The sequence below is a fragment of the Maylandia zebra genome, linkage group LG4 (assembly GCF_041146795.1).
Source record: "Maylandia zebra isolate NMK-2024a linkage group LG4, Mzebra_GT3a, whole genome shotgun sequence".
NCBI classification, from domain to species: Eukaryota; Metazoa; Chordata; class Actinopteri; order Cichliformes; family Cichlidae; genus Maylandia; species Maylandia zebra.
In genome coordinates, this window is record NC_135170.1 from 5,109,856 (window position 1) to 5,129,640 (window position 19,785).

The 19,785-nt window shown below is 40.3% G+C and overlaps 2 protein-coding genes across 5 annotated transcripts in view; both read right to left on the reverse strand.

Annotated features, from left to right (window-relative positions):
• Positions 1-6,742, reverse strand: part of LOC101463900 (uncharacterized) — a 62,879-nt gene extending 56,137 nt beyond the window's left edge. For all 4 annotated transcript variants that reach the window (XR_013098242.1, XM_012924416.4, XM_014411072.3 and 1 more), the window contains exon 1: positions 6,646-6,742. Coding sequence is in view for 3 of the 4 variants with exons in the window: in XM_012924416.4 (XP_012779870.1) it covers positions 6,646-6,717 (72 nt within the window). In the remaining variant the exon portion in view is untranslated. The remainder of the gene's footprint in view (positions 1-6,645) is intronic.
• A 5,250-nt stretch (positions 6,743-11,992) lies between these two features.
• The window catches only part of cpt1a2b (carnitine palmitoyltransferase 1A2b), a 59,337-nt gene continuing 51,544 nt past the window's right edge, over positions 11,993-19,785 (reverse strand). Inside the window, exons 17-19 of the mRNA XM_076882889.1 lie at positions 19,207-19,320; positions 19,004-19,096; positions 11,993-14,433 (exon numbers count right to left, since the gene is read on the reverse strand). Coding sequence (XP_076739004.1) covers positions 14,305-14,433; positions 19,004-19,096; positions 19,207-19,320 — 336 coding nt within the window. The 3' untranslated portion in view covers positions 11,993-14,304. The remainder of the gene's footprint in view (positions 14,434-19,003; positions 19,097-19,206; positions 19,321-19,785) is intronic.

Below are 19,785 nucleotides of genomic sequence, written 5' to 3' on the forward strand. Positions count from 1 at the left end.
GTGGCGAATATTTTTTTTCAAATGACTATTTTTAGTGGATGTTTGATATAGAAGCAGAATGACAGAATGTTAAAAGAAGTTACTTTTAGTCATTCTAAGCTGGGCATTGCGTTCTCTGGCTGTTCAAAGCCATGGAACTTTAGACTTTCCAAGCAAATAATGATGGCCATACTGATGTTCTTTTCAGTACATTTTACTTTATGTTCATTTTCATTTTTATGATGTTTCTATTTTTACATAATTCCTCCCACATAGCAAAATTGGTATGGCCTGGATCTGTCCCACACAATGTGCTTACACATGGCCTGCGTACCGCAAAGAATGACGGCCCTATGGTGGCCCAGATCTGGTTTACCAGAGGTGGCCCACACATGCGCCAGCACAAGGCCAGTTGCAGACACACTGCTGGCCCTGTGCTGGCCCAGAACAGTTTCAGCTCTGGCCCCAGATGTCAGCCTAATGTGTACCTTAGCCATGTAAGCCATGTAATAACAACATGTGCTGGAACATAATAGTGCAAAAGTAACATGACGAAACTCTGTTCAGACAGTGAATGGACTGATTCTTATACAACACTTTTTTACTCACCCATATTACTCAAAGTGCTCTATACAACATGTCACATTCACCCAATCAGGCCAAATGTGGCATGCCATCACATAAACAGTGCCATCTTACCATGCCAGAAGTCAGCCAGCAGTGCCGGCTTGACACCAGATCCAGGCAAGACCCGTCTGCTATGTGGGATGACTTGTTCTTTTGGCATTTTAGTTGTGGATTGTGTTTGGACTGTGTCTCTTGCCCTTTCAGTATTGTTTCCTTGTGCTTCTAAGTGTCCCTTTGTTTCTTTTTAGGTTATGTAGTATGGGTTAGAGATATTTTGTATGTTGTTTTCGTTTAATAAATCCGCCTTTTGGATTATTCCCTGATGTGCCTGAGTTCTGTTATTTAGTGTCACTTTGAAAGGACACACATCCAGCATTGACATATAATTGTTCTTTCAATTTTTGATAAAGATTACAGTGAATTGAGATGTAACTTGGCCCAGAGGTACGGTAGGACGCCCAGAGTAAGAAAGTGTTGAAAGTTGGACCTCAACTATTATGGGTGATTTTTAATGAATTTTTGAAATTTCCATAATTGTAGTGTATTGACTGTATTGAATTGAATATAAGTTTCCTTTAATTTCTGAGGAATTCTCCAGTAAATCTGGATGAAACTTGGCACACAGGTACAGTAGGTGTCCCAGAGGGGGGATGTGTTGAAAGTTGGACATCAACTACTCAGGATGATTTTTCATGAATTTTTGAAAATTGACACAATTGTAGTGTATTGGCTGTATTAGATTGAATAAATGTTTCCATTAATTTCTGAGGAATTCTACAGTAAATTTGGATTAAACTTGGCACACAGGTACAGTAGGTGTCCCAGAGGAGGGATGTGTTGAAAGTTGTACATCAACTACTCAGGATGATTTTTAATGAATTTTTGAAAATTGACATAATTCTACTATATTGGCCGACTGCATTGGATACAAGTACCCATTAATTTCTGAGGAATTCTACAGTAAATCGGGCTGAAACCTGGCACACAGGTACAGTAGGTGTCCCAGAGGGGGGATGTGTTGAAAGTTGTACATCAACTACTCAGGATGATTTTTAATGAATTTTGGAAAATTGACATAATTCTATTGTATTGACTGTATTGAATTGAATATAAGTTTCCTTTAATTTCTGAGGAATTCTACAGTAAATCTGGATGAAAATTGGCACACAGGTACAGTAGGTGTCCCAGAGGAGGGATGTGTTGAAAGTTGTACATCAACTACTCAGGATGATTTTTAATGAATTTCTGAAAATTGATGCAATTGTAGTGCATTGGCTGTATTAGATTGAATAAATGTTTCCATTAATTTCTGAGGAATTCTACAGTAAATCTGGATGAAACTTGGCACACAGGTACAGTAGGTGTCCCAGAGGGGGGATGTGTTGAAAGTTGTACATCAACTACTCAGGAAGATTTTTCATGAATTTTTGAAAATTGACATAATTAAATTGTATTGGCTGACTGCATTGGATACAAGTACCCTTAAATTTCTGAGGAATTCTACAGTAAATCTGGATGAAACTTGGCACACAGGTACAGTAGGTGTCCCAGAGGGGGGATGTGTTGAAAGTTGTACATCAACTACTCAGGATGATTTTTAATGAATTTTTGAAAATTGACATAATTGTAGTGTATTGGCCGACTGCATTGAATACAAGTACCCTTTAATTTCTGAGGAATTCTACAGTAAATCTGGATGAAACTTGGCACACAGGTACAGTAGGTGTCCCAGAGGGGGGATGTGTTGAAAGTTGTACATCAACTACTCAGGATGATTTTTAATGAATTTTTGAAAATTGACATAATTGTAGTGTATTGGCCGACTGCATTGAATACAAGTACCCTTAAATTTCTGAGGAATTCTACAGTAAATCTGGCTGAAACTTGGCACACAGGTACAGTAGGTGTCCCAGAGGGGGGATGTGTTGAAAGTTGTACATCAACTACTCAGGATGATTTTTAATGAATTTTTGAAAATTGACATAATTCTACTGTATTGGCCGACTGCATTGGATACAAGTACCCATTAATTTCTGAGGAATTCTACAGTAAATCTGGCTGAAACCTGGCACACAGGTACAGTAAGTGTCCCAGAGGGGGGATGTGTTGAAAGTTGTACATCAACTACTCAGGATGATTTTTAATGAATTTTTGAAAATTGACATAATTCTACTGTATTGACTGTATTGAATTGAATATAAGTTTCCTTTAATTTCTGAGGAATTCTACAGTAAATCTGGATGAAAATTGGCACACAGGTACAGTAGGTGTCCCAGAGGAGAGATGTGTTGAAAGTTGTACATCAACTACTCAGGATGATTTTTAATGAATTTCTGAAAATTGATGCAATTGTAGTGCATTGGCTGTATTAGATTGAATAAATGTTTCCATTAATTTCTGAGGAATTCTACAGTAAATCTGGATGAAACTTGGCACACAGGTACAGTAGGTGTCCCAGAGGGGGGATGTGTTGAAAGTTGGACATCAACTACTCAGGATGATTTTTAATGAATTTTTGAAAATTGACATAATTCTACTGTATTGGCCGACTGCATTGGATACAAGTACCCTTAAATTTCTGAGGAATTCTACAGTAAATCTGGATGAAACCTGGCACACAGGTACAGTAGGTGTCCCAGAGGGGGGATGTGTTGAAAGTTGTACATCAACTACTCAGGATGATTTTTAATGAATTTTGGAAAATTGACATAATTCTATTGTATTGACTGTATTGAATTGAATATAAGTTTCCTTTCATTTCTGAGGAATTCTACAGTAAATCTGGATGAAAATTGGCACACAGGTACAGTAGGTGTCCCAGAGGAGGGATGTGTTGAAAGTTGTACATCAACTACTCAGGAAGATTTTTCATGAATTTTTGAAAATTGACATAATTAAATTGTATTGGCTGACTGCATTGGATACAAGTACCCTTTAATTTCTGAGGAATTCTACAGTAAATCTGGCTGAAACCTGGCACACAGGTACAGTAGGTGTCCCAGAGGGGGGATGTGTTGAAAGTTGTACATCAACTACTCAGGATGATTTTTCATGAATTTTTGAAAATTGACATAATTGTAGTGTATTGGCCGACTGCATTGAATACAAGTACCCTTTAATTTCTGAGGAATTCTACAGTAAATCTGGATGAAACTTGGCACACAGGTACAGTAGGTGTCCCAGAGGGGGGATGTGTTGAAAGTTGTACATCAACTACTCAGGATGATTTTTAATGAATTTTTGAAAATTGACATAATTGTAGTGTATTGGCCGACTGCATTGGATACAAGTACCCATTAATTTCTGAGGAATTCTACAGTAAATCTGGCTGAAACCTGGCACACAGGTACAGTAGGTGTCCCAGAGGGGGGATGTGTTGAAAGTTGTACATCAACTACTCAGGATGATTTTTAATGAATTTTTGAAAATTGACATAATTCTACTGTATTGACTGTATTGAATTGAATATAAGTTTCCTTTAATTTCTGAGGAATTCTACAGTAAATCTGGATGAAAATTGGCACACAGGTACAGTAAGTGTCCCAGAGGGGGGATGTGTTGAAAGTTGGACATCAACTACTCAGGATGATTTTTAATGAATTTCTGAAAATTGATGCAATTGTAGTGTATTGGCTGTATTAGATTGAATAAATGTTTCCATTAATTTCTGAGGAATTCTACAGTAAATCTGGATGAAACTTGGCACACAGGTACAGTAGGTGTCCCAGAGGGGGGATGTGTTGAAAGTTGTACATCAACTACTCAGGATGATTTTTAATGAATTTTTGAAAATTGACATAATTGTAGTGTATTGGCCGACTGCATTGGATACAAGTACCCATTAATTTCTGAGGAATTCTACAGTAAATCTGGCTGAAACCTGGCACACAGGTACAGTAGGTGTCCCAGAGGGGGGATGTGTTGAAAGTTGTACATCAACTACTCAGGATGATTTTTAATGAATTTTTGAAAATTGACATAATTCTACTGTATTGACTGTATTGAATTGAATATAAGTTTCCTTTAATTTCTGAGGAATTCTACAGTAAATCTGGATGAAAATTGGCACACAGGTACAGTAGGTGTCCCAGAGGAGGGATGTGTTGAAAGTTGTACATCAACTACTCAGGATGATTTTTAATGAATTTCTGAAAATTGATGCAATTGTAGTGCATTGGCTGTATTAGATTGAATAAATGTTTCCATTAATTTCTGAGGAATTCTACAGTAAATCTGGATGAAACTTGGCACACAGGTACAGTAGGTGTCCCAGAGGGGGGATGTGTTGAAAGTTGTACATCAACTACTCAGGATGATTTTTAATGAATTTTTGAAAATTGACATAATTCTACTTTATTGGCCGACTGCATTGGATACAAGTACCCATTAATTTCTGAGGAATTCTACAGTAAATCGGGCTGAAACCTGGCACACAGGTACAGTAGGTGTCCCAGAGGGGGGATGTGTTGAAAGTTGTACATCAACTACTCAGGATGATTTTTAATGAATTTTGGAAAATTGACATAATTCTATTGTATTGACTGTATTGAATTGAATATAAGTTTCCTTTAATTTCTGAGGAATTCTACAGTAAATCTGGATGAAACTTGGCACACAGGTACAGTAGGTGTCCCAGAGGAGGGATGTGTTGAAAGTTGGACATCAACTACTCAGGATGATTTTTAATGAATTTCTGAAAATTGACATAATTCTATTGTATGGACTGTATTGCATTGAATACAAGTACCCTTTAATTTCTGAGGAATTCTACAGTAAATCTGGATGAAAATTGGCACACAGGTACAGTAGGTGTCCCAGAGGGGGGATGTGTTGAAAGTTGGACCTCAACTATTCAGGATGACTTTTAATGAATTTTTGAAATAAACATAATTGTAGTGCATTGACTGTATTGCACTGAATATGAGTTTACTGTGATTTCTGAGTAATATTACAGTAAATCTGGGTAAAAACTGGCCCAGAGGTAAAGTAGGTGTCCGAGAAGAGGATTGTGTTGAAAGCTTGGCATCAACTTTTAAGAATGATTTTTAATGAATTTTTGAATATGCAACCAGACTGTCACGATGGCTGTATTGGGCTGTTCCATTGTAATTTGTGTGCGCGCGTGCGTGTGACTGTTCACGCGCGTGCATGTGTGCGCGAGTCTAGGCTTTCAATCAGGATATAAAGCGAAAAGGCGCTACCGTAAAGACTGGTGTAAAAGCGCAAGGAAATTTATGCGGCGGATAGGAGGCGGCTGGCTTGACCGCGGCTCACAAATGACGGCTCACTTTACCGCGGTGCACCGAGGGCTCTCACGCTCACTTTTCGCACACAGAATTTCGAAAAAACATCGGTGCAAATTATAAGTCTGTATCATGATGTCTGGTGTTTTCGTGTTTGTTGGTTATTAGATGCAGCTCCAGCCAGAGACTCCCCCGCCGACCCGCCCTCTCCTCCCTGTGCCGCAAGCAGCAGGCGCACCTCGCAAACGGAGGGCGCCCTTACTCCCGACAAAAGGGCGATAGAAAACCGATCCTAAAATGCGCTGGCCCTCCACCACGATGCACCCCTGGGCCACCGCCCGTATCAAAAACCGCTACTGGTCACGCAGGCATGATACCCACGAATCCGCTCTTTGTACGTGTTTCGATCGTTAACGGTGAACGGCGACGGGATTAAAACACTCTGAAGTCGGATGATTGTTTCTGATTTACCCCCTCGGATGTGTGCGTGTATCGACAGATCGATAACAGCTGACCTAGAACTCAAGCATGTTCTTTATTCTGAAAACGCGCTCTGCTCACGGCGCACACATTATATGCCTGAACCAACTTTGCACAAATTTCACATTATTTTCGCTCGTCACACTGCGCACAAGATACTTTGACAGGCGTCACAGCGCTACTGCTCAGCCACATGTCTATGTCCAGTTAACTGAACACGCGCAACACCGATTTCGCAGAAAAGCTAAAGATGACCCAATTTCAGCGACACACACTGAACACACAGTTAGAATGAAGAATGCTCTTTGCTGCCTACCTTGGAGAGATGCTGATTCGTTCTGGCATCTTTACTTTCACTTTCAGCTTTCGTAGTGTTGCACGTCGTCATCGCCGGAGTTTCCAGACTATTGCCCGGGGCCTATTTAAATTGAATTATTATGAATTATTTTTGTCACAAGAGCAGAGGCGGAGCCAGACATTTGAAAGGGTAGTATGCATGTGGGATTTTCTTTGGGGGGGGGGGGGGGGGGGGGGGGGTTTATAAATGACTGAAAGATTAATTGGCTCTGTTTTGAGTTTTGTTTAAAAAAAATGGCTTCATATAGGGAAAAATATATATCACATGTGCAGGACACCTTAAACTAGTTTTTTAATTAAGCAGCGAGGCAGAACAAAGTCGGGGCTGTATCAAGACACAGGGACTAAACCCCAATTCAACCAGACCCAGAACTGATCCAGAATTAAAACAGGACTACAACAGTTCAAAATCAGGATTACTGAGGACTTAACCAAGACAGAACCAGAACTAGATGATAGTAGCACTAAAAATCATCATAGACCTGCACTACACTTATTTTTTAATTCTACCAAAGTACAATATTTAGATTGAGAAAAGTTTATATAATTATTTATCCTTGTTGTGCAAACAAGCTGCATAACTTAATATAGAATTTGAAAAATAACAAACCTAAAAAGAAACACTAGGTACGAGATACATGAGGACCTGTGATACGGTGATACTTTTAGTAAGCAACCATTTGACTAACATGTGTGTCTCACCTGCTCTTGTTCATCTCTGTTCTGTCCTCATTCTCTCTCCCTCTCTGCTCCTCTCTCTCCCTCTTTGTGCTGACAATCAAGCCAAACACCAACATCATCAAATATACATGTATATTTGATAATACATAGTACATAAATATCTGGTTTCAACTGCAGTTGAAACCAGATATTTATGTACTCTTCAGATAAAAACACTTTTTTAATTGTAACATCAAATCAGACTAAATGTTTATTTTTTTAGATTGATAAATATAAAAAACATATTTGTTAACTTTAAGAGTAAAGAGAGAAACTGTCTGTATTTCTTAATTGCAAATGGCACCAAATTGTATTCAAAACTGAGCCACACTTATGGAGCTCCACAATTCTTCTCCTGGTGTTTTGGTTGACATCTCTTGATGTTCCCATGTCACAGAAACAGGCTCTGTGTTTTGCCTTATATGCATCCACAGGTGTGCCACCAGTTTACTCACATGGACTCTACTAACCTATCAGAAGCTTCTTCAGCTCAGAATGGAATCGTCTGGAGTTTCTTATTAATTAACAATAAACTTAATTCAATTCAATTCAATTCAATTTTATTTATATAGCGCCAAATCACAACAAAAGTCGCCTCAAGGCGCTTCATAGATACAGAGAAAAACCCAACAATCATATGACCCCCTATGAGCAAGCACTTTGGCGACAGTGGGAAGGAAAAACTCCCTTTTAACAGGAAGAAACCTCCGGCAGAACCAGGCTCAGGGAGGGGCGGGGCCATCTGCTGCGACCGGTTGGGGTGAGAGAAGGAAGACAGGATAAAGACATGCTGTGGAAGAGAGACAGAGGTTAATAACAGATATGATTCAATGCAGAGAGGTCTGTTAACACGTAGTGAGTGAGAAAGGTGACTGGAAAGGAAAAACTCAATGCATCATGGGAATCCCCCGGCAGCCTAAGTCTATTGCAGCATAACTAAGGGAGGATTCAGGATCACCTGGTCCAGCCCTAACTATATGCTTTAGAAAAAAAGGAAAGTTTGAAGCCTAATCTTGAAAGTAGAGATAGTGTCTGTCTCCCGAATCCAAACTGGAAGCTGGTTCCACAGAAGAGGGGCCTGAAAACTGAAGGCTCTGCCTCCCATTCTACTTTTAAATACTCTAGGAACAACAAGTAGGCCTGCAGAGCGAGAGCGAAGTGCTCTAATAGGGTGATATGGTACTACAAGGTCATTAAGATAAGATGGGGCCTGATTATTTAAGACCTTGTATGTGAGGAGCAGGATTTTGAATTCAATTCTGGATTTAACAGGAAGCCAAAACAGGAGAAATCTGCTCTCTCTTTCTAGTCCCTGTCAGGACTCTTGCTGCAGCATTTTGGATTAGCTGAAGGCTTTTCAGCGAGTTTTTTGGACATCCTGATAATAATGAATTACAGTCGTCCAGCCTGGAAGTAATAAATGCATGAACTAGTTTTTCAGCGTCACTCTGAGACAGGATATTTCTAACTTTAGAGATGTTGCACAAATGGAAGAACGCAGTCTTACATATTTGTTTAATATGTGCATTGAAGGACATGTCCTGGTCAAAAATGACTCCAAGGTTCCTCACAGCATTACTGGAGGCCAAGGTAATGCCATCCAGAGTAAGAATCTGGTTAGATACCATATTTCTAGGCTTTTCAGGGCCGAGTACAATAACCTCAGTTTGATCTGAATTAAGAAGCAGAAAGTTAGCGGCCATCCAGGTCTTTATGTCTTAAGACATTCCTGCAGTTTAACTAATTGGTGTGTGTTATCTGGCTTCATGGACAGATAGAGCTGGGTGTCATCTGCATAGCAGTGAAATTGTATGCTATGTCTTCTAATGATGCTGCCTAAGGGAAGCATGTATAATGTAAACAGAATTGGTCCTAGCACTGAACCCTGTGGAACTCCATAATTAACCTCAGTGTGTGAAGAGGACTCTCCATTTACATGCACAAACTGGAGTCTATTAGATAGATATGATACAAACCACTGCAGTGCAGTACCTGTAATACCTACAGCATGTTCTAATCGCTCTAATAGGATATTATGGTCGACAGTATCGAACGCTGCACTGAGGTCTAGCAGGACAAGCACAGAGATGAGTCCACTGTCAGAGGCCATAAGAAGATCATTTGTAACCTTCACTAAAGCTGTTTCTGTGCTGTGCTGAGCTCTGAAACCTGACTGAAACTCTTCAAATAAACCATTCCTCTGCAGATGATCTGTTAGCTGTTTGACAACTACTCTTTCAAGGATTTCTGATATGAAAGCAAGGTTGGAGATTGGCCTATAATTAGCTAAGACTGCTGGGTCTAGAGATGGCTTTTTGAGTAAAGGTTTAACTACAGCCAGCTTGAAGGCCTGTGGTACATAGCCGATTATTAGAGATAGGTTGATCATATTTAAGATTGAAGCATTAATTAATGGCAGGACTTCTTTGAGCAGTTTTGTAGGAATGGGGTCTAAAAGACACGTTGATGGTTTGGAGGAAGTAATTATTGAAGTTAACTCAGAAAGATCAATTAGAGAAAAAGAGTCTAACTTAACATCAATGGTACTAAGAGTAGCTGTAGATAATATTACATCTGTGGGATGAAAGTTTTATTTGTAAAGAAATTAATGAAGTCATTACTAGTTAATGTTGAAGGAATGCTTAGCTCAACAGAGCTCTGACATTTTATGGAGCCTTGCAGACTCGCTACTGCTCTGTGATTGTGAAATAATAGACTGGGTTAATTTAGACACATCAGCAGGATGCAATGAGGCATCTCTGCAGCCAAAAACTGGATCAGTAACGAAGATAGATAGTTTGTTTCCGTGGTTCGCCTTAAGACAACCTACTATCCACCTCTAAGGGTTTGACATGAAACATATGGAAATAAAAGTAACAGAACAAGAAAATAAACTGACTGCAAGCATTGAAAATCCTCCATATTCTCCATCTGTCCATCCCAGGAATAGTCCCAACTACCAAGACTGTATGTGGTAACATCCAGCATGGAAGCTATTCGTAATGAATGAAAAAACTATTGCTGTGCCTGGTTTCCTATGCACGAGGCCATTTGTGATGTTTGCTGGAGTATGAACAAAATCACATGTCAGATCTCTGATTAATCCATGTTGGTACTGCACATATACAGATTTTGTGAAGCAGGCTCACTGTCTCCAATATGGAAAAGTGCACCTCCGGGTGCTGCTACTTCCTCCCACATTCCAAAACCACAAAGTCAATATTTTCATGTTAACTTGTTTTAGGATGTGAACTCTGTGACAGTCTGGACACGTCCCCAGACTGTTTGGCATTATGTTCTTTTCATTAAATGCTAGCTATGCCAGATATAACCTCCCGATCAGCTGCCAAAAAGTGGTTTCTGATGTTTTTACGTCCAATATCTTTACTTATATTAGTAAATTGACTGTAGGGAACAGGATTCATGAAGGGGGCATATATAAAATACATAAACGACCTGTTTTTGAAGTACTGTATCTTTATCACTCTGCCTATTTGTACCCATATTGTCATCAATCCAGTTCTTGTTGATCTGTTAAGTAAGTCAAGTAAGTTTAGAAAACTGTGATGCTGTTGCAATTTTTGCTGCCATCTTGGCTAAACTTCGAGGAAAACACATTTTTAATGTCAATAATGTTTTTTACCTAAATGAAATACAAAAGACGCTTTGCCAAAAACTGATTGCAGTGATAGGAATGTTCTTTGTGAGAGATATGACTGACACATTTTTGAGACTTTAGGGTGAAGTCATTTATAACAGCTTAAATTCCCGCAATTACTTTTTCCACAACACTGGAACCATTTGAAAAGTCACGTATTGCGTTAGAACCCAAATTCTGAACCCTGCTGCCGTAACTCTGAGGCTCTGGCCTCACCATCATCGCCATCACCGTACTTCCCAAAGCGTCAGAAATGGCTTTGTAGCCCTTGGATGACTGATTGTTTCTCATCCTTTTCTTTAGATGTGTTGCTTTTTCTTTTTAGCCTACTTCACTTTGGCAGTGATTTCTTGATGCAACATACCTGGCAAAACTGAACTGAGCTTTCAGTTAAATCAGTTAATTAAATAAGTGCATTTAATCAGTTAATTCGTGATTTAAAAAAAACAAAAAGCATTTCTTTATCTAGAAGGGTAAGCATTTTTCCCCATGTATGGCCAGGTATGTTTGGATAAAATTTGTCTACTTTTACAAACCAATTAATCATTTTAAAATCTGCACTTTGCATTTTCTTGAATCATCCTTGAATATTAAAATTTTGACAATCTGAAGTATTCGTGTGACAAACATGCAATGATGCAATGCAAATAAGATCCACAAAGAAGGCAAATACTTCTTTCACAACAGTGAATTCGCTTCCATTCTTAACTTCAGATCATCTGTAGCAAATATTTAAATCTTTATTCAGCTGGCATGTGACTTTGAGACACAGACACATAAAGACTCGGCTCTAATTATAGAATCTGACCCAGTCGGAAAACTGGAGCACTTCTGGGCTTCTTGTCCAAAGCAGAGCTGGGACTAAGCAGTTTGATAAATTCAACACATAATTATGATAACAATACGACATCAGCTACAGACACGCTGGTGCGGACAGTAAATATTTTATTTTACACAACGCATCAGATCCATCTGTGGAAGGTGATCAGAGTCCACAAATGCATATAATGCAGATTTATATGCATTTTAGAAAGAAAACGATGTACTAAGGGGAAAAAACCCAAAACCCAGCAACCAAAGAAAATCATGAAACAACTCGAGCAGTTACAAAAGTGTTACCAGGTTACACACACACGTCAAGAAAAAAAAAAACAAAAACAAACAAGCATCAAACTTGTTTTTACATCAAACACCTCAAAGCATTTAAAACCAAGAAAGAAACAGTTAATAATAACAAAAAGACACGTTACAAGGTTTGCTGCAGGAAGTATACTAATTGGAGAAAAATGCACTGAAAGAGTTTCACTTTGTGAACATGTTTCTTAAACCTGAATACAGAGAAGAGGCTCTGTGGGAACGATCCACTTTATGTCCCGTGGAAAATTGTAAAATAACAAGTGGGCTGTTAGTACTTCTGTCACTCTGCCCTTAAATGGCAAGCAGCTGGCAGGAACAAATCATGTCTGGCACAAACAGACAACAAATATAACTTTGTATAGTGACATGAATGCAGCGAGACACAGAAACACAGCTGTATTCCCAGCTGTCAACATCTGTAGATCACATGCTGCCATCTTGCCCTTCCCATAACCCCTGTAACAACTGTTACTAAAATACAGAAGTATAGCCACAAATTTATCAAAAGCGACATTCACCTTTTTAATCGCTACGCTAAGCACACGACACAAAGAACATCATTGTTCTGTTCCCTTCTTAAAATGCTGCACTTTTAATAACATCCCTGGATCCCAGACAGAACACAGCCTGAAAGCTCTAACTTGATGTTGTGAGCCATCAGAGACGCCCATTCGGTCATTTCACAGCGTTTTCTCATCACTCTGTCTTGCTTTGCAGTCTGTTTCTGGTGCTCTCAGCACTTCCCCGATAAAGAAAGAACAACAGACGCGAAATCTTCCAGCTGGGCCAAAGACTTCTCATTTAACGTTTGTTCTAGTTACATCGCATTTGATCCAAAAGTTCAAAGCCTCTGGTAAATAACTTGTCTCACGTTGTTTACTCAATGCCAGTTAGTGTCTTCTTAAGCTGTGTTTTGGACAGTGTCTGGACAGTTAAAAGGAATATTTGTCTAACTTTTCTTTGCCGTTTTACTCGAGCTTCTTGGACTGGATGGCCTGTGAATGTGAGGAGAGCCAAATCTCAAGCTTGAAATGATAAGAGACTTTTGAAGCTTGTTGTCTGGAGGTCTGAGTTGTAGTTGGCTTTTCCCCCCCTTTCTTTACACTTTTACCACCTTTATCCAAAAGCACATTTACTGATAATACTTGAACTTGAGGAGATCTTTGAATGCAGGACTCTTACTTGCACTACTATGAGCAGTGTTTTGTAAGTATCAACAAGCCTTAGCAGAGCGTGGCTAAGCACCAGCAAGATAAGTGAAGAAAAAGCCCACACGCTAGCAAACAAACTAAAAACAGCATTTTAAAAAAATAAAACGTGACAATCATTTTAAAATGCGGCTTTGATTCCCGAAGCTTCCCTAAAACTCGCCCACATATAAAGCGATGTGCTTTGTGGCTGAACAGTCGGTTCTCTCTCCGGTTTTAAAAATTAAACTAAATTGTTAATTATTGATTCAGGCTTATGTACTGCTTTTATCTGGAGAGCGAGTGACCAGGTTTACAGAGACTAGACTTTCACTGGAAACCATCACTCCCAGCTGATAAACCAACCTTTTCTGTGTCCACTGACTTTAACAAAGCCCAACATGCACAGTAACCTCCAACATAATGCTGTAATGAATGGTGTCAGTGCGCTCTTCACTTTTAGTGAGATTAAGGGCGTCTTAATGCTTTCCGCCGATTATCAGGGACATTCGTCTCACTTTCTCTGCCTCCAAACATTTCCTCCTCGAGCGATGACATCTGCCCCCATTTTTTCCCAACATAAATACATATTTTGCTGATCACAGATTTTCATATTCTGACAGAAAACTTTAAAAAGTTGAATTATTAAAGTTCAGAATACAAGAATGTTTGTGTGTTTAGTGCTGATGCACAAGAGGCTTCCGAACGGATGAGGTACGGGAGCGTCGTGGCTTATCTTTTGTCACTGAGTAGGAGGTTTTAAAAAAAGAACAACAACAGTAGTTATGTTAATCTGTTGGCCTGTGAAAGACTGCTGTAAATGTTTGTTTTGTCTAAAGACCGCAGAAGACAAAATATCTGTATCTCTGAAACAAGCTCTCTGTTGTTTGGCTCCGACTTTCCTTCGCGTTTGTTTTTACTGGAGCTTCTTGGACTGTAGCTGGCCTGTGCCTTTGGATGACAAGGAGGTTTTGGGATCAGCTGAGAGAAGAGCCATGATGTCCTGCATAGCCTTACTTATCTGAACTCCAAACCTGTGAGAGTCCTGGGAAGGAAAAAAAGAAAAAAAGTATTGAGAAGTGAAAGGGAAGTGTAGAAAGCAGACAAACGTGTTATTGGGTACATAAATAAAACCACAGAGAAGGAAGAAAGAACATGGACAGAAGTGAGAAGTCAACCCCTCTTTAGAATGAAGAAGGGATGTTTAGCAAGTTTCAAAATAAAAAGAACAAAATGTTTATAGACACTGATCTCATACATTAATTTCAATTTCATTTCAAGGGTCCTTGGGTCCCAGCATTCATGTGGCCCCTTCTTAAAAATCACTAAACCCATTTATACAGTCTTGCCACCAAAACACACATTAAAAGCTCGGGGAAAAGGACACAACGTGTGAGGCATCCGAATGTCCCGAATTCCAGTCTGACTGCACAATGAGTGCGTTCTGCAAAACCAGAGGCTCATCTGAGGAACATTTCGGCCAGGGACCGGACTGACTAACAAAAAGTATGTCATGTGAAGGCCACATGATGAAAAACTGAATAGGCCTTAAAAGGTGCACATTAGTCTCAACTCCATGAACTGGAGGGCATAACAGACTGCTTTAAAACAGGACCGAGTTCTCGTTCCAAAACCCAAGTACTGTCAGAAAATGCTTAAATTTTTCTTGCATAAAGTGAATCAGACGAATCTCAACATTCTCAGAAAAAACAGGAACAAATGTTGTCATTGCTTTTTCCTGTCAGAGGTTGTGTTTTCAGGTTGTCTTGTCTTTCTGTCTGAGAAGACTCAGTCCAGACATTATGTCCTTTAATCAAAAAGACTGATTTCCCGATAAGCCCAGGGAAATCAAGGTTTCTCACTGTATCCTCAACCGGCCCTACCGTCACGTTTGCATCATGTAAACTGAGTATTTTAGGGATCCAAACATTTAATACTATTTAATTCTGTTTTATCAAGATTGTGCGCTTATTGTGAAAACTCCCGCAATAAGTTACCACTGTGAGGCTCGGTTCATCGTCGTGTTTTTGCCCCATTCGAAAAATGTTGATGCTTTTTTTTTTAATTACCAGCAAAACAGAAATATTGTTGATATTTTTTTGACTTTTCAAAGGAAACTTCCCAGGGTTTTATTCTTTTGTGAGTTGGGATTTATTTAAGCTTAGATACGAGCCTAAGATAAAAAAATTTTGTTCCCAAAACCCCCAAAATTTGAAGGTTTCTTAATTTCAGGTAACCCATTTTGAGCCAGAACTAACATTTAGGTCTGATACGAGTTGTGCCTGTGCTGTGGAAAGGAACCAAGTTGTCTACACTGATGATAAATTACAAAAAAAATAAATAAAATACAGCAACTTAGTGTATATGGAGCTAAATTGATGTCCTTAGTTTGCAGACTGTTCCCCTTTTCTCATCATCAGACACATACTTCACTGGAAATCCGATGCGGTTTTCCTCTGAAAAGGCCTTTCATCTTCTAGACTTTTTTTTGTTGCTGACGACGTCATCAAAGCTTGCTGCACACTTGGAATCAACCCACAGTCACATTAAGTGCGGAAAGATTTGGTATTGAGGCTCAGAATTGCGAGGATCACCAGGTAAAAATCAAATGGCTGTTTTTGGCATTTATTCTGAAATTTAAAAAAAAAAAAAAAAAAAAAAAAGATTTTAGATGAATGTGTGTTGACTATGAAGAGCTGATGATTAAAAAGGAAGTGAAAATGAGCGAAAGCGTACATTCTTCCCTTTCGTGGAACAATGGCCATACCCTGTATATATGACATCATAGCCTGTCTTATGAAATGATTCTGTGAAAATTCAGTGACAACTGTCATTTAAAACCACAAACCCATCCCAAACATGAAAAATCCTCCACCGTTTGTGGTCATGCTGATGTGTGATGTTAACCTTAGTCAAAGTGTTTGTTTACTGTGTAAATACAAGGATGAGAGGTGCACAAGTGTCAAGCTGGCTTCAAGCATGACATTTCAACTACACTGAACAAAAATATAAACGCAACACTTTTGTTTTTGCTCCCATTCCCCATGGGATGGACGTAGAGACCTAAAATTCATTCCAGATACACAATATAACCATCCCTCCCAAACAGTGGTCACAAATCAGTCCAAATGTGTGGTAGTGGGCACATCTGCTATATTGAGATAATCCATCCCACCTCACAGGTGTGCCACATCAGGATGCTGATCTGACATCATGAGTAGTGCACAGGTGTACCTCAGACTGCCCACAACAAAAGGCCACCCTGGAATGTGCAGTTTTGTCTCACAGCAAAATGCCACAGATGCCACAAGCAATGAGGGAGCGTGCAATTGGCATGCTGACAGCAGGAATGTCAACCAGATCTGTCGCCCGTGCATTGAATGTTCATTTCTCAACCATAAGCCGTCTCCACAGGCGTTTCAGAGAATATGGCAGCACATCCAACCGGCCTCACAACCGCAGACCTCGTGTAACCACACCAGCCCAGGACCTCCACATCCAGCAGGTTCACCTCCAAGATCGTCTGAGACCAGCCACCCAGACAGCTGCTGGAACAATTGGTTTGCACAACCAAACAATTTCTGCACAAACTGTCAGAAACCGTCTCAGGGACGCTCAACTGCATGCCCGTCGTCCTCATCGGGGTCTTGACCTGACTCCAGCTCGTCGCCGTAACAGACTTGTGTGGGCAAATGCTCACATTCGATGGCGTCTGGCACGTTGGAGAGGTGTGCGCTTCACGGATGAATCATGGTTCCCATTGTTCAGGGCAGATGGCAGCTGAGAATGTCCCAGTTCTTGCATGGCCAGCATACTCACCGGACATGTCACCCATTGAGCATGTTCGGGATGTGCTTGACCGGCGTATACGACAGCGTGTACCAGTTCCCACGAATATCCAACAACCTCGCACAGCCATTGAAGTGGAGTGGACCAACATTCCACAGGCCACAATTGACAATCTGATAGACTCCATGCGACGATGTGTTGCACTGCATGAGGCAAATGGTGGTCACACCAGATACTGACCGGTTCTGGGTCCCCAGACCCCCAATAGCGCAAAAAACTGCACATTCCAGGGTGGCCTTTTGTTGTGGGCAGTCTGAGGTACACCTGTGCACTACTCATGATGTCAGATCAGCATCCTGATGTGGCACACCTGTGAGGTGGGATGGATTATCTCAATATGGCAGATGTGCCCACTACCACACATTTGGACTGATTTGTGACCACTGTTTGGGAGGGATGGTTATATTGTGCATCTGGAATGAATTTTAGGTCTCTACGTCCATCCCATGGGGAATGGGAGCAGTAACAAAGGTGTTGTGTTTATATTTTTGTTGAGTGTATTTAAAGGATTGGAAGTCTGAAGGAGGCCATGTTTTTAAAAGTTGGATTTGGTTTTGGCACCATTTAGAGCAGCGGTCCCCAACCCCCGGACCGGCCCGTGAGTTGTTTGGCACCGGGCCGCTAGAGTTGAGGCTCGGGTGTGAAATTTATGGTTTTCATCATTAACTCAGTTTCCCTGGGTCTTTTCCTGTGTTGTAGTTTTTATTTTGAAAGAAATATTTATGCGTTACCATGGTGACCAGAAGAGCATCAAAGGGCAGACAGGAGGACGTCACTCTCACTGTTGTTGGCGCATTTCATTTTATTAGCAGCTTGACAGTGCTAATAAAGTTACTCAATCACACAGTTTTGGTCTTGGTCATATAATTTTATTTTGTTGTATCTGCGACACCTTAAAGGCCAGGCCATGAAAATATTGTCTGACATTAAACCGGTCCGTGGTGCAAAAAAGGTTGGGCACCGCTGACTTTGTGAGAACCAACTTCTAACTTGTACTGTAGGGACTTATCCAAAGGTCCATCTGAGCCAAGGAAAACTAAAAACTAGTCAGCATAAAACCAACACTTTAGGATTGACAGAGCCAAGATAAACATCCTGGCTTTTTGGGTCTGTATGCTGGGTTCACACAGTAAAACATCTTGTTTACAAATGTGTTACATGGGGTGGGACTACAGCTCAGGAGGTAGAGCAGGTCATCTACTGACTGGAAGGTTGGATCCAAGGGAGGAAATACTTCCAATTTAGTGAAGCACCTAACAGGCCAACACCCAGATCTGTTCAAAAAATTCAAGTTAAGCATGTTTCAGTTCAGAGTATGTTGTCCTGAAATGCACATCTCCATTGGGTTTGAGAAAGCTGACACTGCCATTGAGAAGTCAACAAAAATTTCTGCAATGGCTAACACCAAATGCTAATGCTATGCTACCATAAAAGCACTATAACACCAACAGGATACCATGGCAACCATCTTAACATTTCAGCTTGTGTCTTGTCATCAAAGCATGTTGTCAACATTTTAAATAAATGAGCAGCCACCGTGTCAATGTTTTAAAACGACTTAAACTTAAAGTTTAAATATGTTGTTATCAAGAATTCTACTGGTATTGGACACTGGAATACCAGTACTACCATTCTGGGATTTGCGATCTTCTCTTTCCAAGACTGTGCCAAGTTTAAAAGGCTTGAGAATATTGTCTGGTGTAAATGTGATTTCCTACAACAGTGTGTGATGTCTCTGAACTCCAAGACACGGAGACGTTACTTACAGTCTGACTGCAGGAGTATTTGGAAGACACGTGGAAGTTGACCATATCTTCACCCACGATGATGTATGAAACTCCATAACCATCGTCAGCAACCTGACATGACAGTGAAGACACGAGGTTTCGCGTTAACGCCTCACATACCACCCACCACAAATACATTATCTAGTCTCCTTGTCTTAAAAGATGTAAATGTGCCCACTCACAGGTCCAAAGCCCCCACCAAGCGAGATGAAATCCGGGTGGTTCTTCAGGTCGAACAGATTCATCTGCTGAACTGGAGTCTGACTGGTGGAGAGACGCCAAGGCTCAGACAGAACCTTTAATGAGGGATTGAGTGAGAAAAACATGGGGTGAAGCAGAAGCAGATGTGACCAGCTAGAAGACACCAAATTACACAAAACCTAATTATGATCTTTTGAGTGTCGCTGTGGTTAGCACTGTCGCTGCGGAGCACGAAGGTCCTGAGTTCAATTCCACCATCAGGCCGGGGCCTTTCTGTGTGAGTGCTGAAGATATGCGTAGCCTATTTGAGAGTTTAGAAATGTGTTGGAAGGTAGAATTATTGTAGAGACGCTGCCCTCGATGTAATAAAGGCCTGAGTGTGTCACGAATTTAGGAGTAGATTTCTAGGAGCCCCCCCCCCCCCAGTTTGAACTGAAAGTGAGACAAAGAGAAGTGAATGTTGAGTGGAAATTCCCAGGGGATACCTGGGTGGGAGTCTCAGTGTTTGCAGTTTGTTAACTCTGTTTTGTATGTGCTTTAAAGGAATTTGGTGGGTGAGG